The 20,459-nt window shown below is 35.6% G+C and overlaps 1 protein-coding gene and 1 long non-coding RNA gene across 9 annotated transcripts in view; one reads left to right on the top strand and one right to left on the bottom strand.

Moving 5' to 3' along the window:
• LOC128201836 (uncharacterized) lies at nucleotides 1-4,407 on the top strand. Its single transcript, XR_008253450.1, has 3 exons — nucleotides 1-197; nucleotides 1,333-2,378; nucleotides 3,667-4,407. It is a non-coding gene; the product is annotated as an uncharacterized LOC128201836 (long non-coding RNA).
• Nucleotides 4,408-4,861: 454 nt separating this feature from the next.
• Nucleotides 4,862-20,459, bottom strand: part of LOC113521990 (dystroglycan 1) — a 131,278-nt gene continuing 115,680 nt past the window's right edge. For all 8 annotated transcript variants that reach the window (XM_031909989.2, XM_031909981.2, XM_031909987.2 and 5 more), the window contains 8 exons: nucleotides 19,921-20,066; nucleotides 19,229-19,369; nucleotides 10,764-11,115; nucleotides 9,993-10,235; nucleotides 9,131-9,301; nucleotides 8,189-8,430; nucleotides 7,245-7,615; nucleotides 4,862-6,504 (listed from right to left, as the gene is read on the bottom strand). In XM_031909989.2, the coding sequence (XP_031765849.1) occupies nucleotides 6,218-6,504; nucleotides 7,245-7,615; nucleotides 8,189-8,430; nucleotides 9,131-9,301; nucleotides 9,993-10,235; nucleotides 10,764-11,115; nucleotides 19,229-19,369; nucleotides 19,921-20,066 (1,953 nt within the window). In that variant the 3' untranslated portion in view covers nucleotides 4,862-6,217. The remainder of the gene's footprint in view (nucleotides 6,505-7,244; nucleotides 7,616-8,188; nucleotides 8,431-9,130; nucleotides 9,302-9,992; nucleotides 10,236-10,763; nucleotides 11,116-19,228; nucleotides 19,370-19,920; nucleotides 20,067-20,459) is intronic.

Here is a 20,459-nt window from a genome sequence, read left to right as displayed (position 1 = left end):
TACTGCAATATGTTTGTGCCTCTTTGAAGTATTTGCACCGCTATTTGATAAGTTCCTACGTGGAACGGAACGTTCCACAGCTGTCAAAATAATTTTACAGAACCTATTGTAATTGTTTAAGGGTTCATTGACATCATACTCGAAATCCAAAAGTAATTGATTAACAGTTTCAGAATAAAGATCCCAATTAACGAGACGTAGGTTTATACGATTTAACAAAAGTTTATTAACTTCATCTATAGGAGCATGTTGTTCACCTGACGTAGTTGATGAAGAGTTCTTTGTGTTTATTTTAGTAAAAGTCGGCAGGTGATAACTTCCTAACGGATCATCATGAACCGACCACTCGCATTTTAATGATATGGATGGGGATACCATAGTTAAATCAAGGCCATTGGGTCTCCAAATATGAGAGCCAACAGTAGTAACTTGCTTATCATTTAATAGTACCAAATTACATTCATCTAAACAATCAAGAATGTCTTTACCTCTTGTATTAGTGGAGGTACAACCCCACATAGTATGATGTGCATTTAAATCTCCAGATATGATAGTGGGTTTAGGAAGAGACTCCAAAAAGAACTTAAATTTGGCTTTAGTAAAACTAGGTGTACTATTGGTAGGACAGTAAATACTGGCAACTGAATACCAAGAATTATTAACTTCAATACTAATAGCTATAGTTTGCAAAGAATTGTCGAAAAAAGAGTGAAGTTTTTTATATCTAATACTATTATGTATAATAATCGCTACTCCATTGTGGTTATTACCACAATAATTTCGTTCTATACAATAATCTTTAATTTTTAATTTGTAATGTGGTTTTAGCCAAGTTTCTGAGATGAGAGCAATGTGAATATGATGTTCATTTAAAAATTGTGTAAAAATATGTCGATTGCTCAGTAGGCTCTGAGCGTTCCACTGTATGATAGTTAATTGGTCTCGATTGAATTTTGTGAAATAGGTGTATTACCAAAAGTATCATATAACACATTCAAAACACTTTTAGTGTTAATAGATGTGTTCTTTGTGTTATGTAGTGAAATAAGTTTGATTATGCTTTCTATTAAAAGTGATAAACTCTTGTTATCAGAATTTAGAATTGAAATTAGGTCTACATTTTTTTTAGGTTTGTTACCCAGTTTAGGAAATATTTCAGTGCTAAGTATATCTCCAAAAGAAGCAGGTCTGAATTTAGATCTATTTTCAGCAATTTTCTTTTGTTTAACAGGGCATTGCGGTGATACACTTGTGTGATTTCCATTGCAGTGTACACAAATAGCGTTTTCCATTCCAGTTGTACAAGTTTTATAATTATGCTCACCTTTGCAGATGCTGCAACGCTCAGAATTCTTACAGAATTTAGCTAAATGTCCATACCTCAAGCACCGGTAGCATTGTTTAACTGGTGGTATATATGGAGTGACATTGTGGCGCCAACCTCCAATATCCAGATATTCAGGTAATACAGATGCAGCAAAAGTAATTGCCACGGTTAGAGTTGGCTGTAACACATATCCATGAGTCAAGGTATTTTTTCTTAAAATTCTTTTAATAGCAATAATTTTCTTAGAACTCGATATCATAGTATATATTTTTTTATTAGATATATTTGTAGGTACATTTCTAATAACGCCTGTAACTTCTGTTGAAGAAGCAGGAATACTGGCCTTAAAATGGTAGTCATTTAAAAAAGTTTTATTATTTAAAAAAGCATTGGCTAAGTCTGGCTTTTGAAAGTATACTCCGATTTTGAATTTATTTATAGATCTAAGATAAGTTACCCCTTTATTAAATCGTTTTAAACAGGAGGAGAGTGAGAGCAAGTCTCTGGATCCAATGGTTTTCTGACTATCTGAGGATTCTACAAAGACAACAAATTCTGTCCCAGGGGATTCCTCGGGATATCTTCTAATATAATCTGTGACGTAGTAAGGTTTATACTTATCGGCCTTATCAATTTCAGATTCTGAGTCAGTAGAAGTATCTTCCGAATATATATCCTTGTCATTACAAGGTTCATGGTCTACATCACCTGAATCGTCATCTTTTTTTTTCCTTTTTCTACAACTGCGCTTCCCCATGAATGCTAATTATATTATTGTCGCTGAATTTAGTGAAAATATAATATTTTATTCAATAATAAGAATTGATAGAGATAGTTTTAATAAATTAATAAAAAAAAATTAAAAAACCCGCTTGTTCTTATTCGAGTTTCCCGCCTTTTTCACCTCAGAACTAATTTTGAAATTGACAGTAGACACTAATAAATTTTTTTTGGAGATAAAATCATTTTGCTGTACAGCTATAACGTGTTATCATAGTAAATTTAGCATTAATACCGAATCCAGTTACATATATCATCATCATATCAGCCGGTAACTGTCTACTGCTGAACATAAGCCTTACGGATAAAGGGAATTTTGCCAGTAGTTCCCACACTTGACAGGGTAGGCAACCATAGTTAGGCTGTTAATGTGATGTTTTAAGAGGAACTCTGCTGCCCAATTCTCTACCATTAAGTTGGGTATATTGCTAGCAATGGGATTCTCAGTCTTCATTACTAACAATCCCTTTCCCTCCAGCAATGAAGTTTGACAGCCTTATTGCTAGTAACTTTCACGTGGTTTCCCCTGATCGTAAGTACATAATTCTTGTTGAATTCGTCACGATGGGCTAACTGACCTGCTTCATCCTTCACTGGTGCTCCGCCGGTGTATTCCGATAGCGAGAGTGGGGATACCATTCCATTATTACCCACTAAAAAAAGCTCCATTAGTCATACTTATGAATTTTAAATAAATTGACTATTAACTCAAGTTATTTATAGTATAGTAAACATCCTTAGTAAATGACATATATAATTACAATTGATTTATATTATACTTCTATCATTATTTACGGCTATCACTATCACTTACGGCATTACTACACTACAATTAAAATTATCGAATTAACTATCTACATTCTACACTTAAATTTCACGGGTATAATAATGGGGATTAGTAGGTCCATTGTTAGCAATACACACTGTCAGGTTGGCTTCCTTGCATTTCCCCCTGGGAACCATCGTATTTAGTTCTAAGTGCGTCCAACATGAAGGGCTAGATATCTATCTATCTAAATGACCTGTTTTTTTATCCTCACTTATCACCCCTCACTGGTTCTCCGTATATAGTTATACAGCGTATACAGTTAGTCCCGACGGGATTATAATCCCATTATAATTTTTTAAAAATAAATATGTATGTACCTATATATAATGTAGATATGAGTATTAATTATATGTTATATAAATATTTTATATTACTATTGTTTTTATTTATTGCACCGTCAATTATGTATATTCTCTGTTATTCGTGTGTACGGTTGACTGATAGATAATGGCGTGTGGTATTACGTCTGTCATTTATACTATCTAGATAATTTAAGTAGATGAATAAACACAGCCATGTACATGTGTACATGGCTGTGTTTATACCTTCTTTTTTCCAGTAATTGTGAAAAAAACAGTAAAAAGTATTTTAAATTTATCGTGTGACAGAGTGGTTTCAGAAATTATGTTGAAGCCTCTTAGGGAAAGTTATTCAGTTCTATAAATCGGTATAATCTCGAGTTGTGATTTATTTGACTAAGACATATTTGAATTTTCTGATTCATCTACAGGTATACAATGGGGCGTATCCCGAGGTGCCAATTGTCTAAACAAGTCTCTCAATCCAATATTTTAATTTGATAATTTCGCGAAATTACTGTTAATAATTAATGACGGCTTAAAATCGATCCCATTGGCTTATAGTACCTCTTATTTGGTTTATTATGTTTGTATAATAAAAATACTATTTATCACTAGACCATTTTATTTATTTAAAAATAAAAAGCTCATTAATTACATAAATTTATGTGCGTATTAAATGAGAGGTGAATAAAAGATAAAAAAAACATGACAAATAAAGTTTATCAAATAATGAAAATGGTACGGTTTACAGTGGACATTGTTAAGTACATCTATCGTGAAACGTAAAAGAAATACATGATGAGATAAATCCTGTAAAATTGTATATTCGTATTACTAAAAAGATCTATAAATGCAAAACTCTAAATGAGTATACAATAGAAAAAAAATACATCCAAAGAAAAATGTTTATATAGCTCATTCGTTCATATTTTTCCTATAGTTTAAATGGTTTGTTAACCTTAAACCTATGGTAATTAAACAAGTACAAAATGATATTTCATCTTATAAATATCTATTCATAGCCTATAACTAGAGTCAGTTGTATAATTCATTAAATATTAAGTTAATTATATTTCATAGTGTACACACCATCTATTCATGTCGAGTAACCCATCATATTAAAAACAGTTATTCGATTCGGTTCTTACCGTGTTACGGCTTGGCTTTTACATCCGTACCTTATATTCGCATACATTTACACACTTACTACATAACATACACTGTGTATGGAAGATCTACGCTAAAGGCTAAAATGTTACATTTTCGATATGTTTAATTTTAAATTACATTAAATAACAATTGTCGAAACAATGGCACACACTCAGCCAAACGCATATCATTGTTCATTTTGGTCTGGACCTAAGTGAAACTAACGACAGTTCAGTCTCGTATTCGTCGTAACAAGACAGCAAATTTGTTAACAATTGTTGTGTATTGTAGAAGATGAATAGAAACAGAGAAAAATAATACTAAAAAGAAAGATAGTTTAGACTAGATTAACGATAAAAATATAATTTAGATAAAATAATAAAGTTGTATTGGAAATATAGCGAACTTGAGAGAGTGTTATGTATCAGATAATAATACTAATGATAGGTAAACTTGTAGACGCCATTGTATATGAGTTAGTTATTACCAAGTAACAATTTTATTATCATTATCAGCCCGCGACAGTATGCATTTTGATTTTTTCTCACAATTTAATAACATATGGAAATCGTATGATGGGCCATAATGTGAAGAAAGTATCACATCCTTATTAATATTATAAATGTGCAAGTGAGTTTGTTTATTTATTATCTCGCAAATTATAATGGATGGAGAAGGACATGACGAGCAAATTTATACTTATAACAACCTATTATCGTTCCACTACTGGGTTCGAGTATCTCCTCATTAGAAGTCTATATGAGTATTTGGTTAATACAAGTATAACCAAGTAATATCACGTTATAGGTTCGAATTTTAGAGTTGTACGTTGGTTTGTTTCCTTCCTAGGGATAAATAAGTGTGGATACACTGTATTCTTGCTCCGTCACCATATGGTATGAAAAAAAAAAAATAGTTCAAAAAAAATATATACCTACCTTACCAAATTGACATTATGAGCCCTTAAAACATAATGATGCGATAACGTTTACAATTTTGCGACATATCATTTTACCGTTTTTTTATACTAGAGTTTTCATCGCGGAACGGATTTGTATTAACATGTTTATCACTCATACGTACCTGATTTAACTTCGCCTTAGTCTAAAAGCTAATTATAACATTCTCTACTTCAACAATAACACTAGGTTAGGTACATTCTCATTATTGTGAAGACTCCATTTTTTATATAATTGAACCAGCAATACCTAACCGTACTGTGTAACACCTATTTCGCGAAGCTAATACGTAAGTAACTAACTTATACATACATAATATATTGTATAAGAAATTCGTAGTCACACGGCGCACAATTCCTTGTTTTTACGAGGTGTACTTAATAAATTATTTCGTATTAAATGCATATTTAATTGTAGATGCACACAATTTATATCAAACATACCAAAATGTTTATAGAATTCGTAATTTAAATTGATAAATAAATACAGTGAAATAATATTGTTTCAATAGTTCGACTAGGGATAATGAAGTTCAAAATCCACATCCAATTTATAAAAAGAATAATTTGTGAACCGGTTTCATAATACGGCTGTATATTAGGTATTTATAGTCAAATGCGATCTATGTTCTCAATAATAGCGCATAATAAGTTAAAACATGTTTCAATTTGAAACAAAATAACGCAATTTCATTCATACCTTAATCCTACAGCGCGTTTTAAAGTGATGGAGCAAAGATCGCGTTTGCACGTTACAGGCCGCTTAAAAGGCCCAAAATCACGGCTACTTGAAGTCGGGCCGAGAGCGTGGGGCCTTTGAAACACAGTGACCTACAAACTAAGGTGGCTTAAGGTAGTGAGGCAGTGCAGTCTTAAGGCGGGACGTATGGAGGTGGTTTCCTGTAAGTGGGTGTGGCTTTGGGCCTAGGGGGAGTGCGAGAGGCGGGAAAGGGGGGTGGGGGCCTGTAAGGGACGTCTTCGCCCCCCCTGTAGTCCGGTGCAGGAGGCAATAAGGGAGGTTTTTCTTCACGCATGATGACAGGACTCTTGTGTGCAGGTTCAGTGTCGGCGCGTTCCTCCAGTTCGTCTTGGAAGATGACCGGGATGCCCTTAGAGCGGAATGCTTGTCGTTCTTCTTCGTCACCGACGCTCATTTTACCTAAAAAATCGATAGTTTGTTGTTTTACTATTGTACTTATTTATTTTTAAACTCACACTATATTGTAACACACTTTTTATTTTTTATTAAAAACACATAAAATTTCAGTAGGTATACACTTTGATGCTGTTTTTTTGCTATGGTGATATTTTTATGACATCGAAGTGTATGTACAAAAAAATCGAAGGTGTGAAATTTTGTAGCAAAAAATAAAGCAGAAAGAAATAAACACATTTAGCCATTTTTAAATTGAGTGAAGAAGCTCTATAACGAATGGTTTTCATGTCAACAACAGTGAGTGACCTTAATTTTTATTGTCAAATCACCTTATGTTTCATTCAAGCATTTGCATCCGCTATACAATGAAAACTTATATTAATATATTTAGCTTAGGAAATAAAAAAAGAAAAGATTATGTAATAAATACAGTAATAATATGCAAACAAATTTTAATTTAAAAGTCAAGCTAAATGTATTTATGTCTGACGTTAGTTAAGTTTCTTTAAAATAGTTTCAGTAAGTTCTACTACTGTTCTATCTCGGAAGGGAGTTTCTACTCTAGACAAAGTATAATTTATTAGTAATATTTCCAATAAAAAGACATACATATTACTGACATAAGAATTTGCTTTTGTTCCTGCCAATATTGTTAGTATAAACGTATTTGTCTAGAGAGTTCGAAAAGATGGCAGTTTAAAGAAAAATATTAATGTAAAATTAGGTTTAAAGACAAAGCTTACCAGTTCGACGTCTTCTGTACAAGACACAAGCGATGATTCCAGCTACAAGAATCATACAGACGATCACAACAGCTGGTATAATGAAAGTCACCAGGTAGCTGGACTCCGCTGAGTCCGCTTTGGTGTTGAGCAATTTCGTAGAACCAGGGTGAACTTGTATGGTCGTTTTAGGCACTTTAGTGTTCTGTTCGGCGCACAAGCCCAGTGGTATAAGCCTTATGGACATAACTTTGAAGTCTTTATCGAACACGTGGTCGACGTTCTCTTTGAGAGCGCCCCCTGTCGAACCGCGCTCGTCAACAATTATCATTTTTCGTAATTCCTCGATTTCTTTTTTCGGGCACCTATCCATCGGGAGGCTTGTGTTGTACCTGTGAATTTATATGTTCCCTATAGTATAAGCCAGTCTGATGGTAAACGGTCACTGCAGCCTATGGACGCTTGTAACACCAGGGATGTCAATTGCACGTCGCCGACGATAAAGAATATTAACAATCCCTTTTTAAAGAACTTTATATTGTAGTTTCTAGGGAAAACTTTATCAGGGAGCTCATTTCAATTTAATGATAGTTCGCACAGTATTCTGTATATATGTTATATTGTCTTTTAAAGTGGAAAACTGAATGTTGTTTTTTTATTTATATTTTATACAATTTAGAATGGCAAACAAGCTGACGGCCCACCTGATGGAAAGTGGTAACGGTCGCGTATAGACATGAGCATTACCATGGACATAACAGAGTATACTGTTTCGCCCATGATACCCCTCTTGCGTTGCCACTCCTGAGGACTCTATTATATATAATTATGTAAGTATAATTGTTTGGCGACTGAGATAGATAAGACGGAGACTGTGTTCAGATGATTGCATGCAACCTTACATGGTTTTACATACATATTGTAGCTTGAAACACACATTGACTTAGACTTTATATTAAACTTACCAAATAATAGTGGTTGGGTTATCAGTAATGCTATTAATCCTAATGTTATCTGTACTCTTTTGTCCAAACAATGCTGCCAACTTCTCGACAACTTTTCGTTTGTTGTTGGCATCATAGGCAAGTTGCGCGAATGGGTACTCCATTGTCATTTGGAATTCCACTGTAGGACGAATTGTGGGTGATTTGACAACTTCTACAATTAAGCTGTCGTACGCGCTCTTTTTGCTTGAATCTTCGGCAATCTGGCAAATAATAAACATGTCTAATGTAGTATATGTATTCGTAATATAGTCTGCTAGGGGGAAAGGGATTGTTAGCAATGGAGTTTGAGCCCCATTGCTAGCAATATACCTTATTAGGTCGACCTCCACGTGGTTCCCCCTGGAAACCATCGTGAACACTGAACTGACCTGCTTCATCCTCACCTATCATCCTTCACTGGTGCCCCGCCGGTGAATACCGATAGCGCGGGTGGGGTTACCATTCCATTATCATCCATTAAAAAAATATTCTGCTTACATCAAGCTATATACTGTTTAAGAAGTGTAGCCAATTACTACGCCAAATTCCATAAGGATAGAACACTGAATGCTAAAGTCCCTTCTTTCTTTATATACGTCTCAAGCTTTAATTTTTTTCATACACATACATCGATTCAAGAGATTTATGACTACATTCTTAAATAAAACAAATTGTATTTAGGTTATGACTTGTCATACCAAGTAGTCCTCTGATCTCGTAACCTACAACTTCGCATTGTATATCTGTTTTGTCATCTTTTTATCTATCTACATGCTTGATACAACTATGTATATTTTCTTTTTTTACTCGGACTTTTTCAAATCTACTAGTTCTCGAATAGAATATTACAAAAACTAGAAGATTAGCAGTGTTACTTTGTAAACATTTATGTTGCTCTATAGATAGTTTCACAAAATTTACCAGCTGATAATGCACGCTGCCTTCGTCGCTAGGCGCAGGAAGGCCGTAGAACTCCTGGTTGCGCGTATCGAACTGCAGCCAGTGGCCGGGTGGCAGCTCCGAGCGGTCGCTGTAGCGGAGTGACAGTGCCAGGTTGCGGGTACCGCCATCCTCAGGATCGAAGAACGTATCCTGGAAATATACATTACAAAATACAACCTGTTTCAAAAGGCTGATGTTCTTTATTGCATTGTTTTTTGAAACGTCATGTGACAATTTTATTAATTATACCGATTCGGTCCCAGAGCACGTCTCAATCTAGTGCACATTGGTTAAGAAAGAGGCTTTGTTTCTTAAATAATATTAATGCGTTTTCGAATCGGGCACTCATCGCATGAACAGTATTCAATGACAGCGCTGAGGCTCGCAGGCTGGTTGTTTCCTTTCGTTTCTTGTATAATATAGCTACAAATTGACTTCAGGCACATTATGAACAACAGTGGTTAGTTGGTCGATATGCTTCATCGAGATGAAAGGGAAAGCGATTGTAAGTAATGGAGTCTAAGAGCCCCATAACTAGAAATATACCAGGGCGACCTCCACGCGGTTCTCTATAGAAACCATCGTGATTAATTTTTATCGAATCTGTTATGACGGACCAACTAATCTGCATTCATTCACATCTATCTTCTTACTAGTGCCTCGTCAGGGCAATCCAATAGCACAGGCGAGGTTACCATTTCACTTTCATAGCGTCTGTGTCATCGACCGATTGCTCGTTTCAATTCTCCATATCGTCATAGTCGTAGAATACTGACGGATCTATATATGTAATATTGGTCAGTATGAGGATATAAGAGCGTGGCGTAGTACCGGTACTGACCTCGGGCACCTTGTGCACCAGCAGCTGGCCGACGACGGCGGTGAGGTGGTCGACCTGGTTCCTGGAGACGGGCGGGAAGGCATCGGGCGCGCGCGTGGCGGAGGGCGCGGGCGGCGCGGGCGCGGCGGGCGGGGCGCAGCGGCCGCGCGGCTGCCAGCGCACGCGCCGCGCCTGCAGCTGCGGCCACATGGCGCGCGACAGCCGCGGCGACGGGCTGCCCGCCTCCGTCTCCGACTCCATTATCTGAACCACGGGGATTCATTACTATTAATAGTTGTTCGTGCAGCACGAGTGCATGTTAGATATAGTTCGAGTCATCCCTGCATATACGAGTATTTTCGCAATTAATACAGGTACAAAAAAAAAAACAATAATACAAGAATAATGAGGTTTTCCCTCTAGTTTACTGAGATTTTTTTTGTATGCCTGTGTAATTTTCTAAACAATGAGGGAGGGAGAGGACGCATACAAAGACGTCTACAATGATGACACGCTCGTCAAAAACGCACGCAGTCATTCTGATAAACGTTTCTCTGTCATTAAACAGTTGTACTTACATTGCTGATTCAGTTCGAAGGAAGAGACAAAAGGTGAGATTATTAGGTATGCCATGAGACCTTAGTTCTCAGAAATTGCTTGAGAGCTTATGAAATATATGAGGAAGGAGTACTTTTGTACATTGTAACATTCATGTTACTTTTTTTTTTAAAAGAGCTCACGCCAATTTATAGTATTTAAAAAATATTAAATAAATCAAATAATATTACAAACCTTCATCAGTCTATTAATATCATCCATTGGACACGCCGGATCTTTTGGAAGCGTGTCGTTTGTCCAAACAAATTCACAGATATCATCAGTTTGAGTGGCTTTCAGTACAGTTAAATGGTGCATATCAGTATCTCTGAAGAGGTTGACTATCCCCTCCAGAGCTCGTATCTGCCAGTCGATGACGTTGCTGTATGGCTTCAGAAGTTTGAACTCCATGATGAATTGGTGATTGATGGTGCGACCGCTCTTGTGTTGTTGCACGGTGATGTCGAGGGGCCCTCGCGCTGCTTCACCCTCGCTGTCTTTGGCTTCCACAATGAAGTTCCACCGCGACACGTGCTTTTCTAATGGTCTGTAATAGATAGATAGATATATAAATTATTTGCATCACTTACAGTACACAAATTACAATAGATATTGGTTAAATAATAATATCAAATAACATTAGATATTGGTGCATACTTAAAAAAAAGAAAGTACATAAAAGAGGTAATATAATTTTTCCTGAGTGTGCCACAGTAACGCAAAATGGTCACAACTCAGTTTATTGCTTTTGCCCTCAAAAGAACAAAACATTGACATTCTGTTGTGGTCAAACGCCAGCTGTGCGAATTCTTAACAAATAATAATAATAATAATAATAAAATAATAGCAATTGGATTCGTTTGTTTAATGTTTATGCCAGGGTGCCTATGTTTTATCAAGTTCAATTTACTATGTGGTGACGCCAGTTTAAAATTAATAACATTATTCATATTAGTATTTGCGCCTACTCGCTTTTCGCTATGGATAAGGGATGGGTACTTTACATGCTCGCAATTTTAGTGGTTATCTGTGGGCTATGGACCGATTGTGTCCGATCTTTGTCGGTGCTGCCCTCTCGCGCCGATGCTCTTCTTTTTCGAACTTCGTTTTGAGTAACCGCGACTGGCCGCTTTCCTACAACTTAATTAAAAAATAATATTTATCGGCTGTGCTCCGTGTCATCTTTCGGACCATCGAACCCCGGATCCTGTAGAGAGCTGCTGGAATTGTTCGCAGGTGAGTACCTATCTTATTTTTGAAATTACGAAAAGCGAGGTAAAAACCAGCCGGCGACCCGGCTCACATATCGAAGGAAATAATTGTTATTCTTATTGAATTGCTTCACCATTTCTTTCTGGTCCTATCGAACCTTGGATGCCTTGCTAGTAATTTAATACGTATAATTGTATTGAAATAGGTAACAAACGTATCATAAGTTAATTGAATACGTTCGTTTAGGTAGGTAGATTTAACTTGCGTTCACTGCGTTACTGAAACGCCAACATAACACCTAAGTTATCGGGTTGTGTTTTGTTATTAGTCGCGGTTTTTAGCTATATTATAATACTCGACACTAAGTTAATTTGTCGTAGTATCTATAATAATTACGCCTAACAATAAGTTAATTTGTTAGAAGATTATTTTTAACATTTTTTGTGTAGGTAGTATAAAACTAAGTTCTTTGTTATACTATTGCGGACTTGTTTTAATAACTATATCATATTTACGCAATCTCTGCGGTATATCAAGCTATTTTTAAACAAGCATAGTGCACGTACCATCTTCGTTACTATAAATGTATTTAAATATATTTGATTATTAAAGATAGAGATATTTATTATATAGCACTAAGTTACTTTGCTATATTGTGGATACCTATATTTTTTAAGAATAGTTCACATCTATTTGCATTGCTGTAATGCAGACAGCATTACATTAGGTGCATATTACATTTGTTTGTATAATATATACACTTAGCGGTTGCAAATATAGTATTATTTTGTCATATCTTTTCTAATTTAGATTATTAATTACTTAAATATTCTCGTATATACTGGAGTTTAAGTATCAGTACAAAAGGTAAATTATATGTAATTAGTAGCCATTTGTAGTAGAAGTTGTAATAGTAATAAGTTATTTGCTATATGCTAGGTCTATTCCTTTACATTGCGGTTTGTTTACATTTTATCTCATTTCAAAAGAAACGCCACATTATTGGTATCCCATGCAAAATTAGCTTAACTAAACAAAAAGTGTTGCTTTGAATATTGCTGTTGTTTAGGTAAAATTGTTTAACGATTGTTTATGCATTTACTGACACGTCATAGATTTATTATATTCAATTGAAAGTGTTAGCAAGTTAATAGAATTGTTGTTTAGTGATATGAGTGATATTTATTATATACCTGTTCAAGTATAAACAACGTTTACACATATTTGAGTATTGTAATTATTTGTTGAATTTATGAAAAATAATAATTAACTTAATTTTATTTAATTAGTATAGGTACATACCTATAGATACTATGAGAACTAAGAATATACATAATTTTTTTAGTGGTTATCTATTGGTAATTGTAATAAACATGATTATTGACCTATAATCGAACATTAGTAATAACGAGGTGTCCCTATAGGTTTCTCTAACGGAATTTAATATTTTAAATAATTTATTTACTTGAAGTAGAATTTGTTAGTTTTAACTAGGTTTCTTGAAATTAAACATAACTTTATAAAAACAATACTTTTAAATAATTATCGTTTCTTATATAAACATATGAGGTGTTAATAAATCTTATTTAGTTTTTAAATTGTATATTATAGTAATTATCTTACCATGGTTCCAATTAAGGATCTTGAAAAGAAAATTAAATTGTATGAAGCTCAACGAGCTCGTTCTTTTAGTCGGGTGCAAGCCATTTATGACTTAATACCAGATATTTATAAAAATGAAACTATTAAAAAACAATTTTTGAGTAAAGTTCGTACCTTGGAACAGTTACGTTCTGAATTTAAGGAAATAGTAGAACAAATTAATTGGATGAATATTGAATTAAATAAAGATTTTGAACCTTCCTTTTCGAGTTTAGATTCATTTGATGACTTATACTGTGAAATAAACCTGGTGTATGATCAGCTTTCTGCGTCATCCCAGTCTTCTCAGGCACAGCCTTTAAATGAAAAGGCTGTAACTGTAACGTCTAATAGTAATGATTATATGAAGATTCCCCGCATCGAGTTACCATTTTATAATGGCGATATACAGCAGTTCCCTTTCTTTTACGAAAGTTTCAAGCGTATGATACATGATAACAATAATTTAACAGATTCTGATAAAGTACATTATTTGTTTAATCAATTAACTGGTAAAGCCAGGTCTATAATTGTAGGCGTTGTACCTTCCGCGGAAAATTATTTAACAGTTTGGGAAACGTTAAAACTTAAATATTATGATAAACGTGAATTGGGTACTTCTTATTTGAATCAGTTACTTTCAATGAAACCTCTTGTTGGTGCTTCGGCACAAAATCTGGAAGATTTTATTGATAAGTTTGCAGCTACAATTGCTGCCTTAAATCAACTTAAGCTTGAAAATGTAACTGAATTTATTTTTGTTCATTTGGGTCTTAAGTTACTAGATCCTGATACTGCAAGAAGTTTCGAAATGTCGATTCGGAATAATAATGGTATGCCAGGTTATGAGGAGTTCGTTCATTTTGTGCGAGAACATGTTAAAGTTCTCTATCGAACCTCACAACCACGTCCTTCAATTAAAAATGAAAGATTTGTTAGCAAATCTACTAACAGTAATCGCTTGCGTACCAATCATGCACATGTTTCAACTGGTGATCCTCGTTCTAAGTGTCTGTTTTGCAACAGTGCAGTTCATGTAAAAATTTCAAATTGTGATAAATTCTTAAAATTGAATCCCATTGAGAGGTATCAATATGTAAAAGATAAGAAGTTGTGTACTAATTGTCTTAGTTCTCAACATTGGTCTTCCCGCTGTACGTCACAGCATGTTTGTAGTAAGTGTGACGGAAAGCATCACACGATTCTCCATTTTAATAATAAGCCTCCATCGCAAGCCACTGTGGCTCTTAGTAATACTGAACCATGTATTAATAATAAAGTGAACAATGGAGTTCAATTTGAAAGTGAAGGTGATCACCAAGTTTTAAATAATCAGGTATCTTTGTGTACAATGTCAACTGAAAAACGAGTTGTATCTCCAACTACTGAAGTTTTGGGTACAGCAAAGGTTGTTGCTGCTTGTCGTAATGGCAAAGAGATTTTAATTAGAGCTCTCCTTGATCCTGGTTCGCAGAAAAATTATATATCTGCCAAGGGTGCTAGACGACTAGGCTTATCTGTCAATAAAAGTTTATCAGCTTCAGTTAAAGGTATTGGTGGTTCTACTCAAGTTGTAAAGGGTAGCGTTAATTTTGTATTTCGTTCCACACTTCAACATGGGAAAAAGTATTCTATAGAAGCGCTTGTTTTAGAAAATATTACATCTAGATTGCCTACTTGCCCTATAGATATTACTAAAATATCTGGATTTGAGGGTATTGCATTAGCAGATAATTCGTGGAGCGTCCCTAATGAAGTTGATTTATTAATAGGTGTACAATTGTTTACCAATGTATTATTGCCGGGTAAGATAGTTAATGCCCCAGGCCAACCGAGTGCTATCGAGACGACTTTAGGTTATATCGTTCTTGGTGATGCTCCTATTACGACAGTGTGTACTTCGTCTCTTAGTTTTTGTGCTACATATGAAGTCAATAATTTAATAAAAAAGTTTTGGGAAATTGAGGACTTAGGAAATTCTCCTATTCTCAGTCTAGAAGATAAACAGGCTGAGGATATATTTAAATCAACTGTTAAGCGAACTAGCTACGGTCAATATGAAGTTGCTTTACCTTTTAAACTTGATTCTGAAAATTTAGGAAATTCTTTGAAGGCTGCAGAGCGCAGTTATTTACGATTAGAATCGAAGCTTCGTTCTCAACCAGCAGTTAAGTTGGCGTATGATGAGGTTATTACTGACCACCTTAAAAAGGGATACTTGTCTGAAGTAGATATTGTGCCTCAAGAGAAAGCATATTATATTCCTCACCGGGCTGTTATTCGTGAGGATAAGATTACTACAAAATTGAGAGTCGTTCTTAATGCTAGTTTTCCTACTGACTCTGGTTTGTCTTTGAATGATATTTTGCATGCAGGCCCTAGTCTGCACGCGGATTTGTTTTCTATTTTATTAAATTTACGTTTGTTTCTAGTTGCTATTTCGGCAGATGTTCGTCAAATGTATTTAGCAATCCATGTTCGTGAAAAGGATCGTCCATTTCAGCGTATTTTGTATCGTTTTGATTTTAATGGACCAATCAAGGTTTATCAATATAACCGTGTTGCTTTCGGTTTGCGATCCAGCCCTTTTTTGGCGTTACGTACTATACAACAACTTTTGGAGGATGAAGGCGATCGTTTTCCTGTTGCCAAAGAAATTGTTTCTCGTGATATTTTCATGGACGATATCGTTAGTTCCATTATAAATGAACAGAAAGCTAACGATGCTGTGCGTGAGTTAAATGAGCTCTTCACGGCTGGGGGATTTGAATTGGCAAAATGGTCTTCCAATTCAGATCGTATATTACAGGAAATACCTGAAGACAGGCATTTGTCACAGAGTGTCTCATTTGATAGTGATGATGATGACAATACTTTCAAAATCTTGGGACTACGTTGGGATCCCATCGATGATAATTTTACCTTTCAGGTTAATCATGATGAACGTCCATGTACTAAACGACATATACTGTCATATATTGCTCGGTTGTTTGATGTTTTAGGGTTAGTGGCCCCTATTGTACTTTTCGCTAAATTATTAATTAAAGATTTATGGATAGCAAAGATTGATTGGGACGATTCTCCCCCAGAAAATATTGTTAAAAAATGGCATCAGTTTCAACGTGAGTTGCCCCTAATTGAGCAGCTTAAATTTCCTCGTCACATTGGTGTAACAGAAAATTGTAGGTTGACAATTCTTGGGTTTGCTGATGCAAGTGAGAAAGCGTATGGCGGAGTAGTTTATGCCTGTGTTACTACTCCTAATAATGACAATATAATCACTTTGGTTTGTGCCAAGTCCAAAGTGTCCCCATTAAAAATTGTGTCACTTGCAAGACTAGAGTTATGTGCGGCTTTAGTTCTTGCACAACTCATAAAAAAGGTTGTTTTTAATTACATGCCTCGGTTTTCTGTTCATACGATTTTAGCATTTTCGGATTCAACAGTAGCATTAAGTTGGATCCACTCAGAGCCCTATCGATGGCAAACTTTTGTAGGCAATCGTGTGGCAAAAATACATGAGAATTTGCCTAGTAAACATTTCTATCACATTCGGGGATTAGATAACCCTAGTGATTGTTTATCTCGAGGGCTAACACCAGCACAACTAGTGAGTCACCCTCTTTGGCTTCACGGCCCTCCTTGGGCAAGTAAACCGAAAGATTTATGGCCTATTAAACCTTTTATACCTCAAGGTGAGTCAATTCCAGAGGCAAAATCAGTAGTTTTAATTTCTACTTGTGATTCAAAATCGAATGTATTATTTGAGTTATCTCGCAAGTTTTCATCATGGAGCAAATATCTTCGGTCTGTTGTTTATTTACTTAAATTTGCTAGAATATTACCTAAAGGGCCTATAAGCGCCGAGGATTTATCTAAGGCTGAAATTCACATAATACGAGCACTTCAAAGTGTTTATTTTGCACAAGAATTGGCAGATCTTTCAGCTGCGAACTTGTGTTCTAATTTAGTTAGACAATTGAAACCATTCTTAGATAATGGTGTTATTCGAGTTGGTGGCCGTTTGGATAACGCAGATGTATCCTATGAATTTAGACATCCCTTCTTGTTACCCAGACGTGATCATATTGTAGACATTCTTATTGATTACCATCATAGGAAGAATTGTCACGCAGGGCCTGAAACATTAATGTCCCTTTTGCGTTGCAATTATTGGATTATATCTGCACGACGAATTATTCGTCAGAGAATTCGTCAATGTTATTTTTGCTTTCGCTTAAAACCTCAAGCTCTTTTTCCAATGATGGCTGATTTGCCCTCATGTAGGGTAAATCAAGTAGAAAAACCATTTATTCATACTGGTTGTGATTATGCTGGACCTATTTCATATACGCCTCAGCGTCGTCGTGGTGTTAAAGCCCAGAAGGCGTATATTTGTATATTTACTTGTATGACTACTAGAGCAGTTCATATAGAACTTGCTACCGAACTTAGTACTGCTAGTTTTCTATCGGCTTTCAAGCGTTTCCTGTCCCGTCGTGGTCCGGTAAAATATATGCACTCTGATAACGGAACCAATTTTATCGGTGCCAAATCATACTTACGCGAACTGCATAAATTTTTAGCCAATGAGTATAAAAAATATTGGAAACAAGAGCTCGCGGAAAACCGTATTTCTTGGCAAATGATTTGCAGGAATGCCCCTCATCATGGCGGTAGCTGGGAGAGTATAGTGAAGGGAACGAAAACCCATTTGTATAGGACAATTGGTCAGCAAATATTATCTTATGAGGAATTGGTGACCGTACTCACACAGATTGAGGCATTGCTAAATTCACGACCACTGTGTGCTCTTAGTTCTGACCCTTCGGAACCCAGGGTTTTAACACCCGCTCATTTTCTTAATGTGGTGCCTTTAAGCTATTTACCTGCATATCCAAATATTACATCGTCTGACCACCTACTGCAGCGGTATGAATTATTGGATAAAATCGTACAATCTTTCTGGAAAAGATGGCGAAACGAGTATTTGCACACACTCCAAGTTAGACAAAAATGGAATACACCGTCAGTGCCTATTCAGGAAGGTACGGTTGTTGTATTAATGCAAGACAATATTGCTCCATTGTATTGGCCCCTTGGCCTGATAGTTAAAACCTTTCCGGGAAAGGACAATATAGTACGTATAGCACTTGTTAAGACTAAAAATGGTACTTATCAACGGCCTGTCGTGAAATTATGTCCTCTTCCTATGCAATAGTATTATTTAATTATAGTTAGTTTAGATACTCCATCAGGAGTCCGTAAAAGTTTAAATATTAGTATAATTTCTTATTATAGTGCGATGTAATAGTTATAGTTGTTATGTTGAAAGGCATCCTTTCAAGGCTGGGGGAGAATGGTGACGCCAGTTTAAAATTAATAACATTATTCATATTAGTATTTGCGCCTACTCGCTTTTCGCTATGGATAAGGGATGGGTACTTTACATGCTCGCAATTTTAGTGGTTATCTGTGGGCTATGGACCGATTGTGTCCGATCTTTGTCGGTGCTGCCCTCTCGCGCCGATGCTCTTCTTTTTCGAACTTCGTTTTGAGTAACCGCGACTGGCCGCTTTCCTACAACTTAATTAAAAAATAATATTTATCGGCTGTGCTCCGTGTCATCTTTCGGACCATCGAACCCCGGATCCTGTAGAGAGCTGCTGGAATTGTTCGCAGGTGAGTACCTATCTTATTTTTGAAATTACGAAAAGCGAGGTAAAAACCAGCCGGCGACCCGGCTCACATATCGAAGGAAATAATTGTTATTCTTATTGAATTGCTTCACCACTATGACTACTCACAATCCATAGACTTCACGCCCGGAAGGTATAAACTGTATCCACGAGTCCTTGCGGAGCGGTACATTTTCCGCTTCGTACATGGTGAAAGTGAGATTGGTTCCATCTTCAGCGTCAGTGAACAGGTCTGCTGGTATAATATACCTGGAATTAAGAGTTTTAATAGGTGAATTATAACAACTAATTGCCGAGTAGATGTCACTCCTCATGAGGACACTGGGTTATATATATTACTGAGAAATTTATTAAGAACTAGCTGTCTTACACGGTTTTGCTCGCGGCATTTAGTATATAAAGTATCTTATGTTTTAAGTCAGGATCTACCAGTATACCAAATTTCATAGAAATCCGTTTAGTCGTTTATTATTGAATAACAAACATTATATTATTGCAAATTTCCATATTTATAATATTGACATTCTAAGTAAAATAAAACCTGGTTGGCACTGGCATAGAATGGGCCATCCCTTGTTTTTCTGTGGGAGCCATAAGAGGCGATTAAGAGAAATTAATGATAGATGGATAGGCAGCAGCGTCCCTCTTAAAACATTTTTAAAAGCCTAACTGCGGTTGCCAACCCGTCTGCCAAGCGTGGCAACTACTGCTAAAACTCCTCTTGTGGGATGTGATTATGTTCAGTAATAGACAGTTAACGCTTGAAATAATGATGATGATGAAGTAACAAAAAAACATACCTGAAAGCTTTACCCGCCGTGATGGCTAGCTTCTTCATATGGTGTTTGAGAGTTGGCGGATTGTTGACCGGCATGGGGAATGTCACCGTTTCAGTTGTAAGCCCTATTATCGTACTGCTTCTTTGAGATGGTCCTACTTCCTGCAACTATATCAATATATTATGTAGTCTCATTACTAGTTTCAATAATAACAATTTAAATTTAAAATGAAATGTAAAAATAATTCTACTGGCAAAGCAATTTAATATTATTTATACAAGAATAAACATATTGACTGACCAACGCATAGACGAAAGTACTGGCTCTAGAAATATAAAATTTTACACAGATGTTTCTAATAGAAAATATTTAAGTGAGCACTAAGAAAGGATTTCCCAATATTCGCATGGTAACGGGCAATAACGGGTTCCGTATGGAGTAACTACTTTAACATAATAACAGAGGCGTATAGCAAGTAAGAAAGGCTACAGTGCAAAAATCTTTACATAGTGTATGATACATCATAATTTATGTCGAAGTATGAAATCCCTCATATTACT

Source organism: Galleria mellonella, unplaced genomic scaffold (genome assembly GCF_026898425.1).
Source record: "Galleria mellonella isolate WM207_F2 unplaced genomic scaffold, CSIRO_AGI_GalMel_v1 utg63, whole genome shotgun sequence".
Taxonomy (NCBI): Eukaryota; Metazoa; Arthropoda; class Insecta; order Lepidoptera; family Pyralidae; genus Galleria; species Galleria mellonella.
This window is presented reverse-complemented; position numbering and strand designations above follow the sequence as displayed.